This window comes from Gossypium hirsutum, chromosome A04 (assembly GCF_007990345.1).
Source record: "Gossypium hirsutum isolate 1008001.06 chromosome A04, Gossypium_hirsutum_v2.1, whole genome shotgun sequence".
NCBI classification, from domain to species: domain Eukaryota; kingdom Viridiplantae; phylum Streptophyta; class Magnoliopsida; order Malvales; family Malvaceae; genus Gossypium; species Gossypium hirsutum.
In genome coordinates, this window is record NC_053427.1 from 19,485,424 (window position 1) to 19,504,481 (window position 19,058).

General features: G+C 33.8%; 1 protein-coding gene across 3 annotated transcripts; it reads right to left on the minus strand.

Moving 5' to 3' along the window:
• Positions 1 to 482: 482 nt before the first annotated feature.
• LOC107948574 (uncharacterized) lies at positions 483 to 1,819 on the minus strand. 3 transcript variants are annotated; one of them, XM_016883180.2, is made up of 2 exons: positions 1,719 to 1,819; positions 483 to 1,438 (listed from the first exon to the last, which is right to left on the minus strand). In XM_016883180.2, exon 2 carries the CDS (start codon positions 1,279 to 1,281, stop codon positions 781 to 783), a length of 501 nt encoding a protein of 166 aa, XP_016738669.1. In that variant the 5' UTR covers positions 1,282 to 1,438; positions 1,719 to 1,819; the 3' UTR covers positions 483 to 780. The 3 variants fall into 3 exon arrangements, with proteins under 3 accessions (XP_016738669.1, XP_016738668.1, XP_016738667.1); XM_016883179.2 differs by having other exon boundaries at positions 1,539 to 1,799; XM_016883178.2 differs by having other exon boundaries at positions 1,512 to 1,799.
• Between the last annotated feature and the right edge of the window lie 17,239 nt (positions 1,820 to 19,058).

Sequence of the window (19,058 nt, forward strand, 5' to 3'; positions counted from 1 at the left end):
CCATGATTCAATGGTCTATATGCTAATTTAGACCTAGTTTAATTACTATATAAACCCTTAAGACGTTAAAAATCTATAGTAGTTAATTTTTGCATATTTTTTGATTTAGTTATTATACTTTAGTTAAACTTTAATTACACTTTATACTAACCTCGTAAATATTAAATAATAACATTTATGGACTCTATGATTGAAAATGAGATTCCAGAACCACCATTTTTGACACCACTAACTTTTAGATAATTATAGTTTCTATACATTTTTCATTAACTATTTTATTACTTAGAAATTTTGTTCTTGTAAATATTCATTTAATTACCAACACAAAACAACAAATAAATAATTCAAATAACTTTTAATTCTAACGTAAAATTGGAATTTATTATTATTATAAAAACTTTGACGCATGACTAATTTCTAAAACATCCTATAATAAGTTAAAGATAAATATAAAGAAAGTATATATATATATAAACATAACATTTAATAACTCCAAATCAATCTTTATATATATTATTATCAAAAAGCTCACAAAATGTGTTGATGTGTTCAAGGATTTGAACATGAAGATTTGAAGGCAACAACAATCAAAATCTTAAAATATGACATACGTTCCATACAATCAATCACCCTACCTAATTCCTTTCTGATTTTTTCGTTGATGACAAGGAATCAGAAAATCCCACCACCTCCATTTACATATAATTTTTGTCTTACAACATTTCATTAAACATATATATGGTGAAGGGCACTAAAGCAGCAAAGGTTGGAAAATTGTAGTCAGAGAGGATGAAACCCGGGAGTCTCACCTTCTTTTTGAGAGGGGCTTCTCCAAAATCCAGTACCGTAAAACCTTTGCCACATTTCATTTTCCAGTTCCACTGCAGCTTTCTCAGTTTCTTCGGAAACCTCTGCGTCTTGGAAATAGTCCTCGAGAGAGAGTAATTCGGGATCATTACATCGGAAATGGGCGCCGTGGTTCTTTGGTTGAAGTAACCCTTTTTTGTGCAACTTGCGCAGCCGTTTCTGGCGGAGAGCACGGCGGTACAGCCCTGCAGGAACCTTGTATATTGCTAGAACCATAAGGTTGGCTAACCCACATGGGCAACAGCAACAGACAGCCGCAACGTCGGCGGTAGTACCGCCGCAAACCTCCCCGAACCTGAGATTGGTGTTCCCGCGAGAGGTGATGCAGCTATCGACGCTGTTGGAACGGCTGTGCAGCAGCGGTTGCCGCCGTTGGAGGGAGTTTGGGTTCTTAAGAATCATCGGGCTAGACATTGTCAATGTTATAGGACTGGAAGATGATTGGGATTATTTGGATGTTGGCGTGCCTTAATTGTTGCCGTGGTGAAGTTCGGTTGACCCTTTTTCTTTTCCTTCTGTATTTCCGCGACAATGGAGACTGCTATGTCCTTCTAAACAAAACGATAACAACCTGTTTGGATTTCAAAAGGGTCGATTAAAATAACGAAAAATAACGAAACAAAAGCAAATTCTTGCGTTTCAACCTCGAATAATGAATGTCGGAAATGAACCTCGTCTCTTTTTGCTTTTTTTTTTTTTTTTGCTGTAGTAAATAGGAAGTTCTTCTAAACGATCCTGAACAACGAAGGAAGTAGTAAGATACTCAATTATTCCCCGTTCATTGTTCAAGGATCTTGTTTAGAAGAACACAACAGTCAAAACAGGGGAAGAAGAGAGGTGGAGGCTCGTACGTGAACCAGGGATTGGATGTTCTCTCGCACTGGCTTTCGTTGATGGCGGAGATGGAACCCTGGTAAAGCACGGCAAAAAACGAAAGGAAAGGCTTTGCCAAAGATATAGATACAAAAATGGGGGAGTAAGGGTCAGGTTCTTCTTCACCTCACCTTAATTTTCGCTCTTCATCGTATGGCCTCTATCATTCTCTCCTTTTTTTAGTTCCTTTGACGGGTTCTTGCTATCTTTCAGGTACCCATAAACGGTAATATATATAAACAATGCTCTTTGTGATTACAAGATATTCTCAAATTTATTCTAAATATATATGTACTGAAATTTGAAATAATAAGACACAAGATTCATTTTTACAAATTGTACGCTCAACTTTTAATTTAAAAATAAAACTTGAAAAATTAGAGCAAATAAAAAAAAAGTATTTAGAAAATTGAGTTATGATTTTTGGATACATACTTTGATATTTCATTTTATTGGAGCTTTATCTAATGGTCTTCTAGATTTGATATTATACAAATTCAATCTATTTCTAGGTTCGACGAGATTTGATGTAAAAGAATGAATTGTATCTCCTTTATATTGATATAATTGGATTAGAAAAGTTCAATACAAAGATCTTCAAAACTGGAGTTTGCATGGATAATCTAGCTTCAAAGGCATTCTAAACTTGATTTGAAAGAATGACTTTTGCCTCTTTTAGCCGGTTAAGTAGGATTTTGAGAGCAGATTTCTTTAAAAATGATGTGACATTTTTTAAAATTTTGTGGGCACACTAATTAAGAAATTACACCCAAAGATTTTCATGAACACATTACTTAGCGGGAGTTTATATTTTTAAATGTTTTCATGTTATAAATATATTTTCAGATATTTTAGTTTACAAATATTAAATTTATTTTATGTAGAAATAAAGTTGGTTTATTCACACTTTGATTTTGTTAAGTTTTAAAGAGGACAAGTTAGACATAGGCATATTTAGTTCATATTGCATGTAATTTTCATGATACGCATCTATACTTGATCTATGTCATTTGGTTATGTTTATATACGTGATCAGAGATGAATTTAGTTGCGATATAATATATATATATAACGAAAGTTGCATTGGTTCTATCTTAACATAATTAATGGATGATATTATTTGAAATACCTTTTTGGATATGATAGTAAAGTTTTAAGCTCATGAGGTTATAAAATGATATGTAATTATAGACTAATTAATATCTGTTATCAAAGTAGGATGTTGTTGGAAATATAGACATTACATATATAATAAGGATAACTACATGTTATTATTTACTATTATAATATGTTAGCCTAAATTTAAAGTGATCTAATTTAGTTAAGGTTTATTGGGCTTTAATTATTAAATAAACTATGAGTGTATAGATACTATAGTAACTAATTTCTAATTAATGATGGGTTGATAGAAATTAGGATTAATGAGGGTTATGGTCCCCAAATTACACATACGTTAACTTTTTTAATATCCTATTTTTAGAAAAGAGAGAGTGAGCTTCTCTAAATTACTTATGTGTTAATTTAGAAGGTCAAAACCATAAGATCAAAAGATTTCATGGGTTCAGGTATGCTTTCAAATCTAGTTTTCTTCTTAATTTATTCTTAATGATTTAACATAACAAATCTTAATTTGTAGTTTTAAGTTTATACCAGATTTTATTTTTTTACGGTTGTTACATACACTTATGATTAATCTTTATTATACTTTTGTACATACTAAATCAATTGCATTCTATTATATTTTTGTACGTACGTATTTCACATTATTACAATCTTAAATATTATGTTTTTTAATAAATAATATCACAAGTACCTGTGTTATATGTATAACGATATAAGTTTCTATACATGTTGCCATTACAATTTTTTTTTACATGGAACTTTTCATTTGAAGCACTTTATAATTTGGGTAAATTGAAACCTTTTAAAATTTTAAAGTTATTTCATGAATTTTGTTTAATTTTTTTATTTATATTTTTTATATGTTAAATTTACTATAAGTAAATTATCTATTTATTTTAATATTTTACTTAATTGAATCAATTTTTAATTTATAATATTCGAATTAAAGAATATTAAATTGTTAAGCTTAAAATATAGTATTTTAAAGGACACTTCCTTTAAAAATATAAAAAAAGAGGATCTATGCACCAATATCTGCCATAAAAGGTCCAAGTCATAGTAGACGAGAAGCTATACGACGCAACTCCAACATAATTACTCTGATATAGCTGGCCCTTTTAAGGACTTGAATATTTCCCAATTGTTCTAGTCCATTTACGATTATTGCTTCCGTGGACATAGTGGCTAAATAATCCCAACGCATTACATAAGGCAAATATTGTAATTGTTTGGTTTTTCACAATTTATTCCATTCCTCTGTGTAAATAACCTAATTGGTTCATAGTCAACAACATCTTCACCATCTAGAGTAACGATAAGACAAAGAACACCATGCAATGATGGGTGGTGAGGCCCCATTTTGACTACAATAAGGTTTTTTTCTGTAGCTGATAGATTCATAAGTTTTTCCTCGATTCATTCTTACATGAATTGTTGAAAATGAAAATAAGTACGTAAAAATGAAAATCTAATAAATCGACTAATTCAAAATTTGTAAATTAACGATGTATGATCTAATGAGGCTACTATGAAATATTTACTCATAGGTGGCGCAAGCTCTTCTATTCTGGTTCATGGTTTCTTTTTGCTATATGGTTCATGCGGGGGAGAGATCGAGCTTCAAGAAATAGTGAATGATCTTATCAATATACAAATGTATAACTCCCTAGGAATTTCAATTGCGCTAATATTCATCACTGCAGGAATTGGGTTCAAGCTTTCCCCAGCCCTTTCTTATCAATGGACTCTTAACGTATACGAAGGAGTGCAGTTCATTTGATAAATTCCTACCTCTTTATCTATCTCTAAGATGTTTGAATTTTTCAAAACTCCATGGACATGCAGAAGAGAAATGCCATCCCTACTCAGACTAATACACAACTTTGAATTTGACTTGTTCAAATAACAATTAAGGTGAAGCAGGGTTTGGAACAACGATTCTCCTTATGATAAACAGATCCATTTTGCAAGTTTGTTATTATGGGTCGTTCCTACAAAGGATCATACTAATGATGTAATACCCTTTACCTGTATTCATCATTGGAATAGGGTACGAGGCATTACCAGAGTTTACTGAATTAATTTTTCCATTATTATGAGTTAAATACTACTTGTTTACCAAAACATGTTATGACGTCCCTTAGATTGGTCTCCGAAGCCCAAAACATACATCGGGACCAAACCGGGATTAAATCGAAACAATAGGGAATTTTTTACAAAACCCTAAATTTTTTTTTATGAACTCAATATAACCCCTTTATAGATATCTAATCTTCCCTGCAATTTTAAACCTAGACGAATCCAAATCAACCAATCTAATTCAATATATTTTTAAGATAGATTCATGCATATCCATAAGATAACCTCATCACATACCAAAACCAGGATTTGTTAGCCATACCAATGACTAACTTTACATTCATTTCAAATTAACATTTATTTTATTAACTTATACATGCCATTGATTTCCAAAATAAAATTTCTTGATATACCAAAATGTTGAGGTTGATAGTGTGATGTGTCTCCGACCCAATCTGACCTCCGAGCTCTTAATACTACAAAACAGAGAAAAAGGAAACAGGGTAAGCACGTTGTGCTTCGTATGCCCATGTAACAAGAATTATACTTACCTAATATTTTCAATACAATACAATAAGTATTCATACATCCATTCAATTTACCATTTACCTATCACACACAAACTCAACCAAAACATTAATCAAATAGCATCATATGAGTTCAACACAAAGATTAATGATTGATGAGCTCATCAATTCCATGTTTACTGTTACCCCTATTATTTCCCATATTTATTCCGTTGAATTTCTCAGAATTTTGATGGATTTTCAGAGGTACACTTTTAGTGTACAATTCCGGGTCCATCAATTCATATTCATGTGTGCACATTTCCATTTCAGAGAGCAAACTCTCGCGAACCTCATTCTTACAGTGGGATTACCAGTCCAGGCTAAATCCTCTATAATATAAACTCATAGAGTATTGTTGGGATTACCAGTCTAGGCTAAATCCCCTGCAACAACAATTACTCTAATGGGCTTGGATCCAAATTATTAGTCCAGGCTAAATTCAGACCCTAATTCAGATAACCTGTCTGGGCTAAATCTATTTTACACATATTCTTCAAGAGGGCTATATCAGGATAGGATCACCCATCTGGGTTTGATCCTTTTTACCATCAATTCCTTTTTAGAGATCCATCGAATATTCCTTTCATTCAACAGGGATTTCTTTCACTTTTTATCAAATATATCAATGTTTTATGAATTTTCATACAATGAACATTCAAATTATATTCACATCAATAACATACATTTCAAGCATTTAAGAATATAATTCAAGTTACATGAACTTACCTCGATACTTATTTGTATACAAAAATCTACTAATCCCGAACTTTTTCTTTTTCTCGATCTAACTTCGTATTTGAATTTTCTGGATCTAAATAAATAAATTAAATCATCAATTTAATACATTTCATGTTCATATGTAACATTCTCTATAATTCCACTATTATTTATAGTTCATTCAAAGTTGTCTACTTGAGTCGTACTCACTAAATTATTTATATCTCAAGCTACAGAATTCCAAATTAAAAACCGCTTGATGTTTCTGAAACTAAACTCAAATAACTTTCTACCATAAAATTTTTCAAAATTTTTGGTTCAGCCAATAAGTACAGTAAAATCTTTATACTTACCCTTGTTCTACTGTCTGACAGCTTCGACCTTTCTTTGCTAAAAACTAATCATCTCTTAGTAAAAAATTTGGATGATATTTATGTTTCTTTCTATCAAAAATAGACTCATTAATAATTTAAAAATATAAATTTTAACACCTAATTATTTTTTTCCAATTGTTGATGATTTTCCAAAGTCAAAATAGGGGAACCCGAAATCATTCTGACCTCGTCTCACAAAATTTATTATATCTCATGATTTACAATTCCATTTCTTACACTGTTTCTTCTAGGAGAAACTAGACTAAATAAGCTTTAATTCCATATTTTTTTTCATCTTATAATTTTATTTTCACAATTTATGGTGAATTTTCAAAGTTAGCCTACTGCTGCTGTCCAAAACTGTTTTAATGCAAGATGTTTATTACCATTTTTCTCCTAAGCTTTTCATAAATGATAATTTCGTCCCTACTCAATTAACCTCTCAATTGAGCTGATTTTTCTCAGTTAACATTTTATTCTATTACTTTAAACTACTTTATAACCTCTAGGAATCATAATTTCAGCACTAAACTTTAATTCCAAACTTTTTCACAATTAGGTCTTAAAAATCAATTTCTATTGAAATTACCTAATAAAATCATCTCATAATCAAATTAAAGCTTCAATTTCATGCTATTTCATCATAAATGTACAGAACTCATCCATGGTGACTTTCAATTTCATCCATGAAATCAAAAACTAATGAATTTAATAGTAGGGCCTAGTTGTAAAAGTCTTAAAAACATAAAAAGTACAAGAAAAAGGCAAGGATTAACACAATTGGTGCAAAAATTATGAAATACCAGCTTAAAGAACCCCTCCTATGGAATATTAGCTAATGAGAATGAAGAGAAATCACAACAAATCTAGATATTTCCATATTAGTCCTAATTTTATTTAGTTAACTATGCAATATTCCAATTTTGCCCTTAAATCATCCATTTTCTTGCTGATTTCATGCCCTTGTCGTCCAGCCCAAATAAATTTTGGGTCTAATTGCCTTTTAAATCCTTTCACTTTAGACACTTAAGCTATTTAATCATCCTAGCCACATTTACGCATTTTCCAATTTAGTCCTTTTCATTTAATTGACTACCAAAACATTAAAATTTCCTAACGAAATTTTAATACCACATTACTAACATTTCATAAATTTTTATAAAAATATTTTTGACTCGGTTTTACAAGATTGAGGTCTCGATACCTTGTTTTTACCCAATTTTTTCAATAATTTCTTTTTCTAACTAACCACTAAATCAGTAAAATTTTTCTATTGATATTTTTATACGATTTTCCTATCATATCAATATTCATGCAAAAATATTAAAATAAATTTCTCTTTAAATCAGATTTGTGGTTATGAAACCACTATTCCGATAACCTTAAATTTAGGTCATTGCAAGTGATGTATACAATACTTGAATTCTTGATGTGTATCCTACATAATTGGTTCTCATCCTTCACAGACTACGAGTGTAATAGGAGCATTCATCGATAAAAGGATCACACTGAAATGATCATCTCATGGCTATTGAAAATGAATCAAATTAGATGGTTCTATTTCTCAATCTTTCTGACTTGCTCCTACGGAACCAAGGTAAAAAAGATTAAGAAAAATCAATCATTCACAACCACTGATGAAGGATTCCTAAAAACTTTAAGGATTAGTAATCCATTTTAGAAATCGAATGGGTTCGATCTTATACATACGTGAGGAAGGTAATAAAAAGAAAAAGAAAGAAGATAAGTTCTTCTTTACTTTTATCACTTAGGAGCCGTGCGAGATGAAAGTCTCATGCATGGTTTTGAATGAGAGAAATAAGTGAGGAATCCTCTTTTATAATCTAACTCTCCCACTCCAATCGTTTTTTTTCTTTTCGTTACTTTGAAAGTAGCTACTTCGGCTTCAACCACTCAAATTTTTTATATTCCTTTCGGAAATCCTAGCTATTCTTAGCATGATATTGGGGAATCTCATTTTTATTACTCAAACAAGCATGAAATGTCCATAGGTCAAATCAAATATGTAATTAATTATTGGAATAATTTTTGGAGAATCAAATGGTGGATATGCGAGCATGATAACTTATATGTTGTTCTATATCTCCATGAATCTAAGAACTTTTGCTTGCATTGTATTATTTAGTCTACGTACCAGAACTGATAACATTCGAGATTATGAAAGATTATACACAAAAGATCCTTTTTGGGCTCTCTCTTTAGCTCTATGTCTCTTACCTCTAGTAGGTCTTCCTCCACTAGCAAGTTTTTTTTGGAAAACTCCATTTATTCTGGTGTGGATGGCAAGTAGGCCTATATTTCTTGGTTTCAATAAGACTCCTTACAAGCGTCATTTCTATCTAAAATTATCTAAAAATAATCAAGTTATTAATGGCTGGATGAAACCAATAAATAACCTGATTATTGCAATACCAAGAAATGATTGGACTCCTTACATGCGAAATTATAAAAGATCCTCTTTAAGATCAAACAATTCCATCTAATTGAGTATGATAGTATGTGTGATAGCATCTGCTATAGTAGCCTAAATTTGACCGGGCTCAAATAAAACAAAAGAAAATAAATAAATATCTATTTATTAAACAATCCATTAAAAGTCCAGGTTACAAAACCCAAACATTGGGGCCTAATGTCTAAACATAACAGACCGACCCAAACCCCACATCGGGCCCAAATTTTAAAACACGTTACACAGCAGATCCCTAAAAACACTTGATCCATCTATTAGGCTAACCCAAATCTAAAAGCAGCCTAAAAGGCCCAAATGACTTAAGAGAAACAGGAAACCCTTGGGTTTCCTGAAGACTGCAGCGCTGCAGCATCTTTTGGAAGCCTCGGGGAGCATCTGTTCAACTCTCCAAATCGAGGCCATCAATGCACTGTTGACACGCCATTAATGCGCTGTCCAGAAGCTTGTCTCTCTCACGACCGTCCAGCTCCTGAATCAAGGTCCGATCGACTCTGTTCCAACGACCTTTTTGCTGCCGAGATCATTGCCCCCTATTGTACCACCATCGGCGCTTCAGCATTCATCACGCCAGTGGCCCTTGAATCCCCGAGATCCTCGCAGTCACCTGCAGAAAAAGGAAAGAAATCAAAGCAAAATTGCAGCAAATAGATTAGAACAGGGTTTGGAAAGAAATCTTTCGATTTCCTTCCAAAATAGACAGTAGATTAAGGCTATAAAGCATTTTCTCAAATCTGTAAAATAGGGGGAGAGAAAAAAAAAGTACACACGCATAGAGAAAAAAAACACCAGAGAGATATACCAAAAATACTGTATACAGAATATTTTTGCAATAATACACCAAAGATTTTTATAGGAAACAAAGGTGATATATCTTTGCTTTTATTTTTTTTCTCTTCTAAATAACATGCAAACATTATTAAAATAGATCAGGATAGATTTTACCATTGAAATCTCTTCGTGAAGTCGAAACGTTTTGAATTCTGGCCGCCGTACATGACGGCGTTGACGGTCGCGCATGGGCACGTGAGCGCGCACGAACCCCTGGACGGAGGTCCGGTGACACTTCGAGAGCCCCTCCCCAACTCTCTTTCAGAGAGTTTCTTTCCTTTTTTTAAAAAAAAAATAGACTTCAGAAATGATTTTTAAACTTAAAATTTGGCTTATATAGCCTAAACAGAACGGTGCCGTTTTGGTTTAATTCAATAAGCACAAAACGACATCGTTTTCAGACCAGGATCCGCGTGTTGACCCGATTACCCGGGGAGGATCCGCGTGTTTTTTAAGATTGGGTTAATTACTCAATTGATCCTCCCACATTTTTTATATTTATAATTTCATTTTATTTATTTTTTTTAATTTAGCTCTAATGTTTTAATTTTGTTTCAATTTAGTCCTCACAGTGATTTTAAAACAGTATTTGGGAAACGGTGTAGTTTTGGGATTAGGGTTAAATTGCCCAGTAAGTCCTCTGAATTTAACGCGCATTTCAATCAGGCCCAGAATTTTTATTATTTTACAAATTAACCCCCAAATTCCTTAATTAAATTTAATTTCAATCCTTATATACCTTTAATTTAATTTATTTAAAATACTTTATATATATTTTTAATAAACATTAGTTATGTATATAATAATTATATTATTCTATTTCTATTATTTGTAACATTATATATAAATTTTATTATATGTTATATATTCTTATTATATTACTTATTTTATTATATTTTTATATGTAAAATATTTGTTACATTATTATTATTATACATATTTCATATTATATTTCATTATATTTATGTAAGTTTTTCATCACATATATTTTATCTATATTATGATCATGCATTATTAAATATTGTATTTTAATTATATATGTATATTTTTTAAATAATTACTCACTTTATTTTATATTTTAAATACGTATTAAATCTTTTATATATATTGTTATATTTTATTAAGTTCTAGTTTCATAATGTTATTAAGTGTTTTTTGTTTGATATATTTATGTTACTATATTATTATTATTATTTTTATATTATTACCACATTTGATTTGTATATGTATTTATACGTGTAATTGTATATCATGCATCATTTTTTTATTAATTATTACTTAGTATGTTCGTATGTTTTGCTTATCCATCTTCAATATATGCTATGTATATCTTAATATGTATGTTGTTATGTAACTAAGATTTGCTATACTTATGTATGTGTCTAGTATAGGACCTTTATATTATTGCTATCATATTATTTAAATGCATGTTTTAGCTACCTATTACTGTAATATGCTATTTTACGTGTTATAATGTATATATATGGTTCTTCATGAATTAATTAAAAAATGAGATTCAAAAGTTCTCAAAAAATAAAAAGGCAATGCTTGGTATTTGGAAACTTCGAGAAAGGTAGTGCCCTAACTTACTGGGTTGCGACTTTTCTCGTTGAGTTCGAACAGTCAAGCACCCTTCTAAGTTTTTAAGGTTTTCAAAATACGAGCAACTGTCTTGGAATTTCAAAGCGTTGTGTCCTAACTTACTGGATATGGTGTTTTGTCGTTTTGAGGTAGGGATTTTCAAAAAGGGCTAGCTTAGCTTCGAATGTCTTAAAAATATTGCTTCCTAACTTATTGGATGTAATATTTTGATTCATTTGATACAAGTTAACCCTAATTTTAAAAATTAAAATATTCTAAAGAGGATTGCATCTTAAAACTTTCAAATTTCCGACATTAAAGACACTTGATAATCAATTAGGTACCAATTTTTGGGCGTTACGAGGGTGCTAACCCTTCCTCGTACGTAACCGACTCCCGAATCCGTTTTCTCGACTTTCGTAGACCAAAATTAATGTTTTAAAACAAAACATTTTATAAGGTGATTCAATCACACCTAAAAGGATTGGTGGAGACTCCCGTTTTCGTTTTTCTTAAAGTCGATTCCTATTTTCCAAAAATCGTTTTAAAAATGGTCTCGATAGCTTGGTGACTCCGCTGGGGACTAATAAGAGAGTCAAGCCGTGTAATTGATTATCTCTTGCCTTAATGTCGGAAATTAAAATTTTAAAATTTAATCCTCTTTGCATTACATGTGTTTGTATTATTGCATGTGTTGCTATATTCTGATATGCATTGCATTTGCACGACCGTTGTGGTCACACCCTTAAGTGGGAGTGAGAAACTACGCCTTCGTGAGGTTTTCGCCTCCGTGCAGGATAGTGGATCAATTTCAGGATACATCCGTACCTATGGTTTCGTGAGATTTTCATTCCGTGTAGCCATAGGGAAATGTATTCTCCTGAACTGAACTTGATTCAAATTAGCCTATAATGGGTGAGGATCGAGGAATCTGCTGGTTCGGGTACCTTAAACTTTAGAACTAAAACCTCATATAAAAAACCGTAAGAGCTCAATTTGGATAGTGGTACTCTAAGATTATTACCCTTATAAGTTATTTATCATATCATACTGACAATTTGTTTTTTGTTTTATTGCATGTCATATTACATCTAAAAGGTATCGGTTCACGGTCGGTTTCTAAGTAGGGAAATTTTATTAAGGAAAACGAACTTCTTGATAGAGTGGAGGGCAACGCTAACGTCCATAGATGGTCTGAGCAAACTCAGCTAGGAAAAGGGGATAGCATAACTGTGGGATATATGTCGGAGCTGTCAGACTACACTCGTATCAGTGTCACACAGAATAATTTGTAGGAGCTTAAGGTGATTTGGGATCAGTGGGGCAATGAGACCAAGCAATCATTCTACGGTAAGTATGGAGATTATCCCTATTTGTTTGATATTCAGGTTGATGAAAACTTGTTTCGAGCTCTCGCTCAGTTTTGGAACCCAGCATACAGTTGTTTTTCCTTTGGGGAGGTAGATTTAGTGCCTACTGTGGAGGAGTACACAGCCTTACTTCGGTGTCCTAGATTTCAATGTGATAGGATTTATTCTCGAGCTGCTTGTGTCCCAACCTTTGGTAAGAAGCTGATGACCATTACGGGGATGAGCGAGTAGTGGATCATGGCTAGAATTAAGGAAAAGGGTGAGAGTAAGTGCATTCCGTAGGGAGCTTTGAAAGATCTGATCTAGACACATCCAGACGAGGCGAAAAGGGTAGACATTTTTGCCTTAAGCTTATATGGATTGATGGTTTCCCCAGGGCCTTGGGATATGTGGATGAGGCAACCACGGATCTCTTCCATCGACTTAGCAAACGGGTCACTCCTGTTCCTGCGATTTTGGCAGAGACATTCAGGTCCTTGAATGCATGTAGGAGGGCTAGTGCGGGCAGGTTTGTTGGATGTGCTCAGCTACTTTTAGCTTGGTTCTACAGTCACTTCTGATTGATAGATAGGGTGGTTTGTCGGGTCTTCTTCGAGGATTACTCCCCGTTGAAGGACATAGCAGCTTCAACTAGGAAAGTTGATGTTCCTGAAAAAAATTGGATAGCGCTACTTCAGAATCTACAGTCAAAGGATGTAGAGTGGAGGGCTCCATGGATGATTCCTGGAGAGATTCTTTACCAATGCGGCAGTTTTGATTGGGTCCCTCTGTTGGGAATTTGAGGTGCCATTGGTTATGCCCCTTTGCTTGTGCTGAGGCAACATGGATTGAGACAGTTCATACCGGCAACTTAAGGTTTGGTTCAAAGTGAGTTCATGTATAGAGGAGCTAACTACAAGAGGAAGGTCAGTGAGATCTCTAGTGCTTGGAACAAGAATTTTCGATTAAAGGGAGTAGTTATTAGCCCTGCTACGACTTCGGAGTATGACGAGTGGAGAGGTAGAAGGATTAATTATAACATCCCTAAGCCAAGTGTGGTAGGAGCTCGACCAATAGAGGAGTATTTGCAAGTGACGCCCTCGGAGTTAGAAATTATGAAGCAAGAGTTTGAGAGAAAGAACTTGGAGTTCGAGAAGAGGATAGCAAAGCTCGAAGAAGAAAAGATGTATTTGAGCCTAGACATTGACGTTCAAAAGATGGAGGTCGAGAAAGAGAGGAAAGAAAAAAGAAAGATCGAGGAGGACCGAGACGATTTAAAGGAGCACTACAAAAGGGCACAAATAACTTTGAAGAGAGCGGGACAAGGAAGGTTTTCAGATCAGGGGCAGAAAGAGGTTCAAGAGGAAAAAAATAAAGCCGAATATTGGGAGAAGAAGTTCTAAGAGATACAATCGTGGAATTTGACCTTAGAAAAGGAAAATCAAGGTTTAAAGACTAAAGTAACTGAGCTCGGGCGATCCCTTCATCTTCATCGAAGTCGTGATTCTATGGTTGAGGTAAAAAAATTAAAAGGCAAAGTTGAGGAGTTGGAATCAGTATTGCAGGATAGTAAGCTCCTAATCGAGCAGCTTGGGGTACGAGAAGATCATTTGAAGGGAGAGCTTCATTAGTCTAGAGGACAGGTCAGAGAAAGGGATCACGTCATTGGAGAAGCAGTAGCCCAGATTCGAGAGGTCGCTGAACATGTGGAAGACTTGGCAATACGAGCTGATGTATTAAGTTTGATGTATGAGTCATCGTCGGATATAGGACGAGAGTTAGCCCTTTTATTAGATAGAGTTAAAACTTTGGGCATTAGGGCGAAAGCGTATTTGTAATCCTCTTATATGTAAAGATATTCTTTTTCTAAATAAAGTTTTCTAAATGAGATTGAATCAGAATCGATGTCCTTTTGGCATTCATGCATTTACATCTCATAGCATTTCATCGCATCATTTGCATTCAAAGTTATAGAAAGACCCTAATTAGTTAAAATTACCACAGAAGTAGAAAAGAAAATCTGGAAACCACGCATCAGTACGGAACTCGTGCAAAATCTAGGAATATGGATCAAAGGTTTGAACAGCTACAAAAGGACATGCAAGACCAATTGCAAGAGCAATTGGCCAATATGCAAAACGACATGAGGGAGCAAATGCTAGAGGCTCAGAGGAATATGATGACTGAGATGGCTCAGTTGCTGAGGGCCACTGACAAGGGAAAAGCCCCTATGGCAATCACTGGCGAAGAAGAAGAGGGTCATCCTCCAGGCTTTACTACACCCCATGGGCCTACACAAACCGAGGCACTTCCTAGGAGGCTGTCTGTCACTATAAGGCCTCAACATGGACCGGTTGATGCTGGGATCCACATGAATAACCCAACTAGTTCGGGATTCAATTTGGGTAACAACTCTGCCAATCTTCTCATTCATGACTTGGACGTGGTTGAAAAGGAGGATTTGAGAGCCGAAGCTGCAAAAAAGTTGGAGGAACATTGTAGATGGTTGGAGGAGAAATTTAAGGCTCTAGAGAGTGCTGATCGGCATCATGGAGTTGATGCCAAAGACTTGAGTTTGGTCCCAGACCTGGTGCTTCCCCATAAATTCAAAATGCCGGAGTTTGAAAAGTACAATGGGACTATGACAGTCCTAATTCGACCCTAGTCGAAATGTGGTTTCGGGGCCACAAGACCGAGTCCCAAAATTTATTTAAAATTTGGTTGCATATCCTCTATGTGCATTAGTGCATGTGTGAAAATTTGATGTCTTAATTTAGACTTATGAATGTGAATTTCATGTGATTGACTTAGTTGAGAACTTAAGAAAATATGATAGGGGAATATGTAAGGATCAAATAATAACAAAGTGAGGAAACTTGGGTTTGCATGTCAAATTGCCCAAAAACCCAAGTAGTGGCCGGCCAAGCCATGATGCCCCATCCACTAGGTTGAATTTCAATGCAATTCTTTTATTAGTTAACAATTAAAATAAATTAAAGAAAGCAATTAAAAAGAAAAGATGAATAAAATAAGGAAGGAAGAGGGAGTATTCATCTTCTTTCTTTTTTTTTTTGCAATTGCCGTGAGTTAGGAGAAGGAAGGAAGAAATGCTCTAGACATTCGGCCAACTCAAAAGGGGGTTGATTAAGGTAGGATTTATGTTACTTTTACTAAATTCTTGTGAAAATCTAGTTAGTAGCCAATGGCTTATTACAACCCATATGTTAATTTTCTACCTAAAGGGGTACTTAGATGGCATATGGTTAGGAAGAGGTAAATGCTAAGAGTATGGTGCTTTTGATGTTGTGAATGGAAGTAGTGGAAAAGTGAAACAAAATTTATGTAGAAATGTGGTATATGTGGATTTATAGGATGTTACAAATAGATGTGAAGCCATGCTAGATTAGGAAAAATTCGGTCAAGTGTTCATGAGATGAAATTTTGTGTTTAGATGAATTAAAGATGATAGTATAGTTGATATCATATATATATATGCATATTCGGCCATCAAATTAAGAGCATAGGTGATGTTGAGTCTAAGTTTTGCACATTCGGCTATATATATAAATATATATATAAATGTATGCCCATTCGTGATATTACTTTTGGATTATATATATAATCGACTAAAAATGAGTAATTAGCAAGGGTGATTGCCGAATGTCCAATTATATATATATATGCATGTGTGATTGGATTATTGATAGTAGGGTGATAGCATATGGTTATTAGCCGAATAGCTCAAAAACATATGGTAGGAAGATAAGAATTAGTCATGTATCTCCTATGATATGAAATCATTAATATTTTGATATAAATATTTAGCAAGACGGTTAAACTTGTTAATTTATTGATTAAGCTCAAGAAGTTAAAGGAGGAGAATCAAGCAAAGGCAAAGGAAAGAACATCGAGTAGCCGAGTTGGAACCGTTTTACCCAACACAAGGTAAGTTATTAAGCATATATTTTGTATTGATTTAAATAATCATAATACCTATGTACTTATGCCGAAAGGAATGATATATAAATGCATGTAGTGACAAAATTATCGAGTGTAAAAAGAAGTGAGATGTATTGAGTTGTTGATTTCGGCACTAAGTGTGCGGGTATAAACATTTACGATAATGAGATTGGCACTAAGTGTGCGAGTTTAATTATATAGCACTAAGTGTGCGAGTTTGATTATTAAGCACTAACTGTGCGGACTTACTATATATTTTCGAATAATTATTAACGTTAAGTGTGCGACTTTATCGAGTAGATCATGGATAGCGGAATGAGTAGATACTTTGAGTTCATGAGGAATAGACGTTATGTTTATATTTGGAACTGAGCTTGGTAAGTCTTGAACCTATGTGGTGATTATATTTGAAGTTAGGAACATAAGATTATTGTGGAATGATGAAATGCTATTATTAGTATAATCTAAACGAAAATAAAATAATGTGTGAAAATGCATCAAATATCATATCGAATATCATACGAGATGTCAATGGAGGCTTGGCTAGTTGAGAGCATGTAATGATAAATGTGCGTGAAATTATAGCATAGTCGGTATGGATGGAGTACCTAATCTTGCATTATTTGTTTTCTTTTATGATACTTTATAAATGGACGGCAGTGTAATGCTTATGACTTACTGAGTTATATACTCATTTGGTGTGTTTATTTGTCACTTATTTAGGTTCCTTTGATCTATTTTTGTGTGCTCGGGACCATTGTCGAAGTCATCACACCAGCGTGCAACTTTTTGGTATCTTCTTCTTAGTTGGCCTAAGAGAACATTTTGGCATGTATAGGCTATTATGTTTTGTTTGAACTTTGGTATGTATACTTTTAGCCATGCGAAAATGGCATAAATGTTAAGTTGGATTTGGCCTTATGATACTTAGTTATAAGTAATAGTTAAAGTCTATTTGATTATTATGCCGTTTGTCATGGCTAATCATTTCCGGTGTTGCACTCATGATATGGTTATTGAGTAGTAAGGAAATGCTTGGTAATGATTAGCCTTTGGTATGGCTAGTCATGATCATACTTGGTGATATGTATGTTAAATTATTCTAATAGGTAAAATTTACTCTAATAATAGATGCAGACAGCAGTAGTGATGTGAAATTGAAAAATCACTAAAAATAGTAGAAATGGAATTAAATAATGAATAAATTATGTAATCGAATATGGATGAGCCTATTTTCATATGGAAGAAAAGAAACAACCATATGAGCTATATTTTATGAGATGTTTAAATTTTTTTGAAACAGAGCCAGAGCGATTTCTGGATCCCCTATTCTGAGTTTTGAAATTCATTATAAATTTTGTAGAGATAATTAGAAGTCATCCTTTATATGTGAAGATTCATTATTGAGTCTAGTTTCATTAGAGACAAGCGGCATAGGCATTGAAGCCCTGTGTAGGGAGATATCTAAGTCGTAATGCTCAGAGGTCAGATTAGTCGAACCCTGAAACAGGGGAGACTTTAACAAATAAAATGTACTAATTGGCCCAACCAAAAATTCTACAAATATTTTATTAGATATATATATATGAGTATAGTTTCAGGAAATATTTACGAAATTTGATTTCGAGTTTCGGAACTCAAAATACGAATTTTTAAGTGACTATAACGCAGATTGACAGCTTGTCTGGGAGTTTTAAAATAAATATTTTGAGCTGTATAAATGATGAATTAAGCCCGATAACACCTCGCATTCGACCCCGGTGACGGCCACGGTTTGGGGGTGTTACATTTTTATTGGTATCAGAGCTATGGTTTAGTCGGTTCTAGGACTACCATAGCGCGTATGAGTCTAGCTATACATGCCTTAATGTTAATGTTTAATAGTGTGATGACTTCTGACGGCTAAAATTTTTGTTTTGATTAGTAAATGGATCCCGGTTTAGAGAGAACGTTAGCGGATGACGTTGAAAGTGTAGCGACTGCTCCTACGCAAGGGACACCGCCTGTTGAACCTCAGTCATCTGCAAATAATCAAGATGAGGGGGCAAAACAAGCCTTCTTTACTATGATGAACGAGTGGGTCTCACAATATGCCCGCACTAATCCGGCTGCCCAACCATTCCCGAATTTAAATAATCCGCCCCAGGAGCCTATAATGCCATCAACTACTGATCCTGTAAGGTCGAGTAAACCACCTGTAGACTTGATTAGGAAGCGCGGGGCCGAGGAATTCAGAGCCATAGTTACT

Bases quoted from the DNA above. Each gene is read 5' to 3' on its own strand.
- LOC107948574 (XM_016883180.2), bottom strand. From the start codon at position 1,281: ATGTCTAGCCCGATGATTCTTAAGAACCCAAACTCCCTCCAACGGCGG.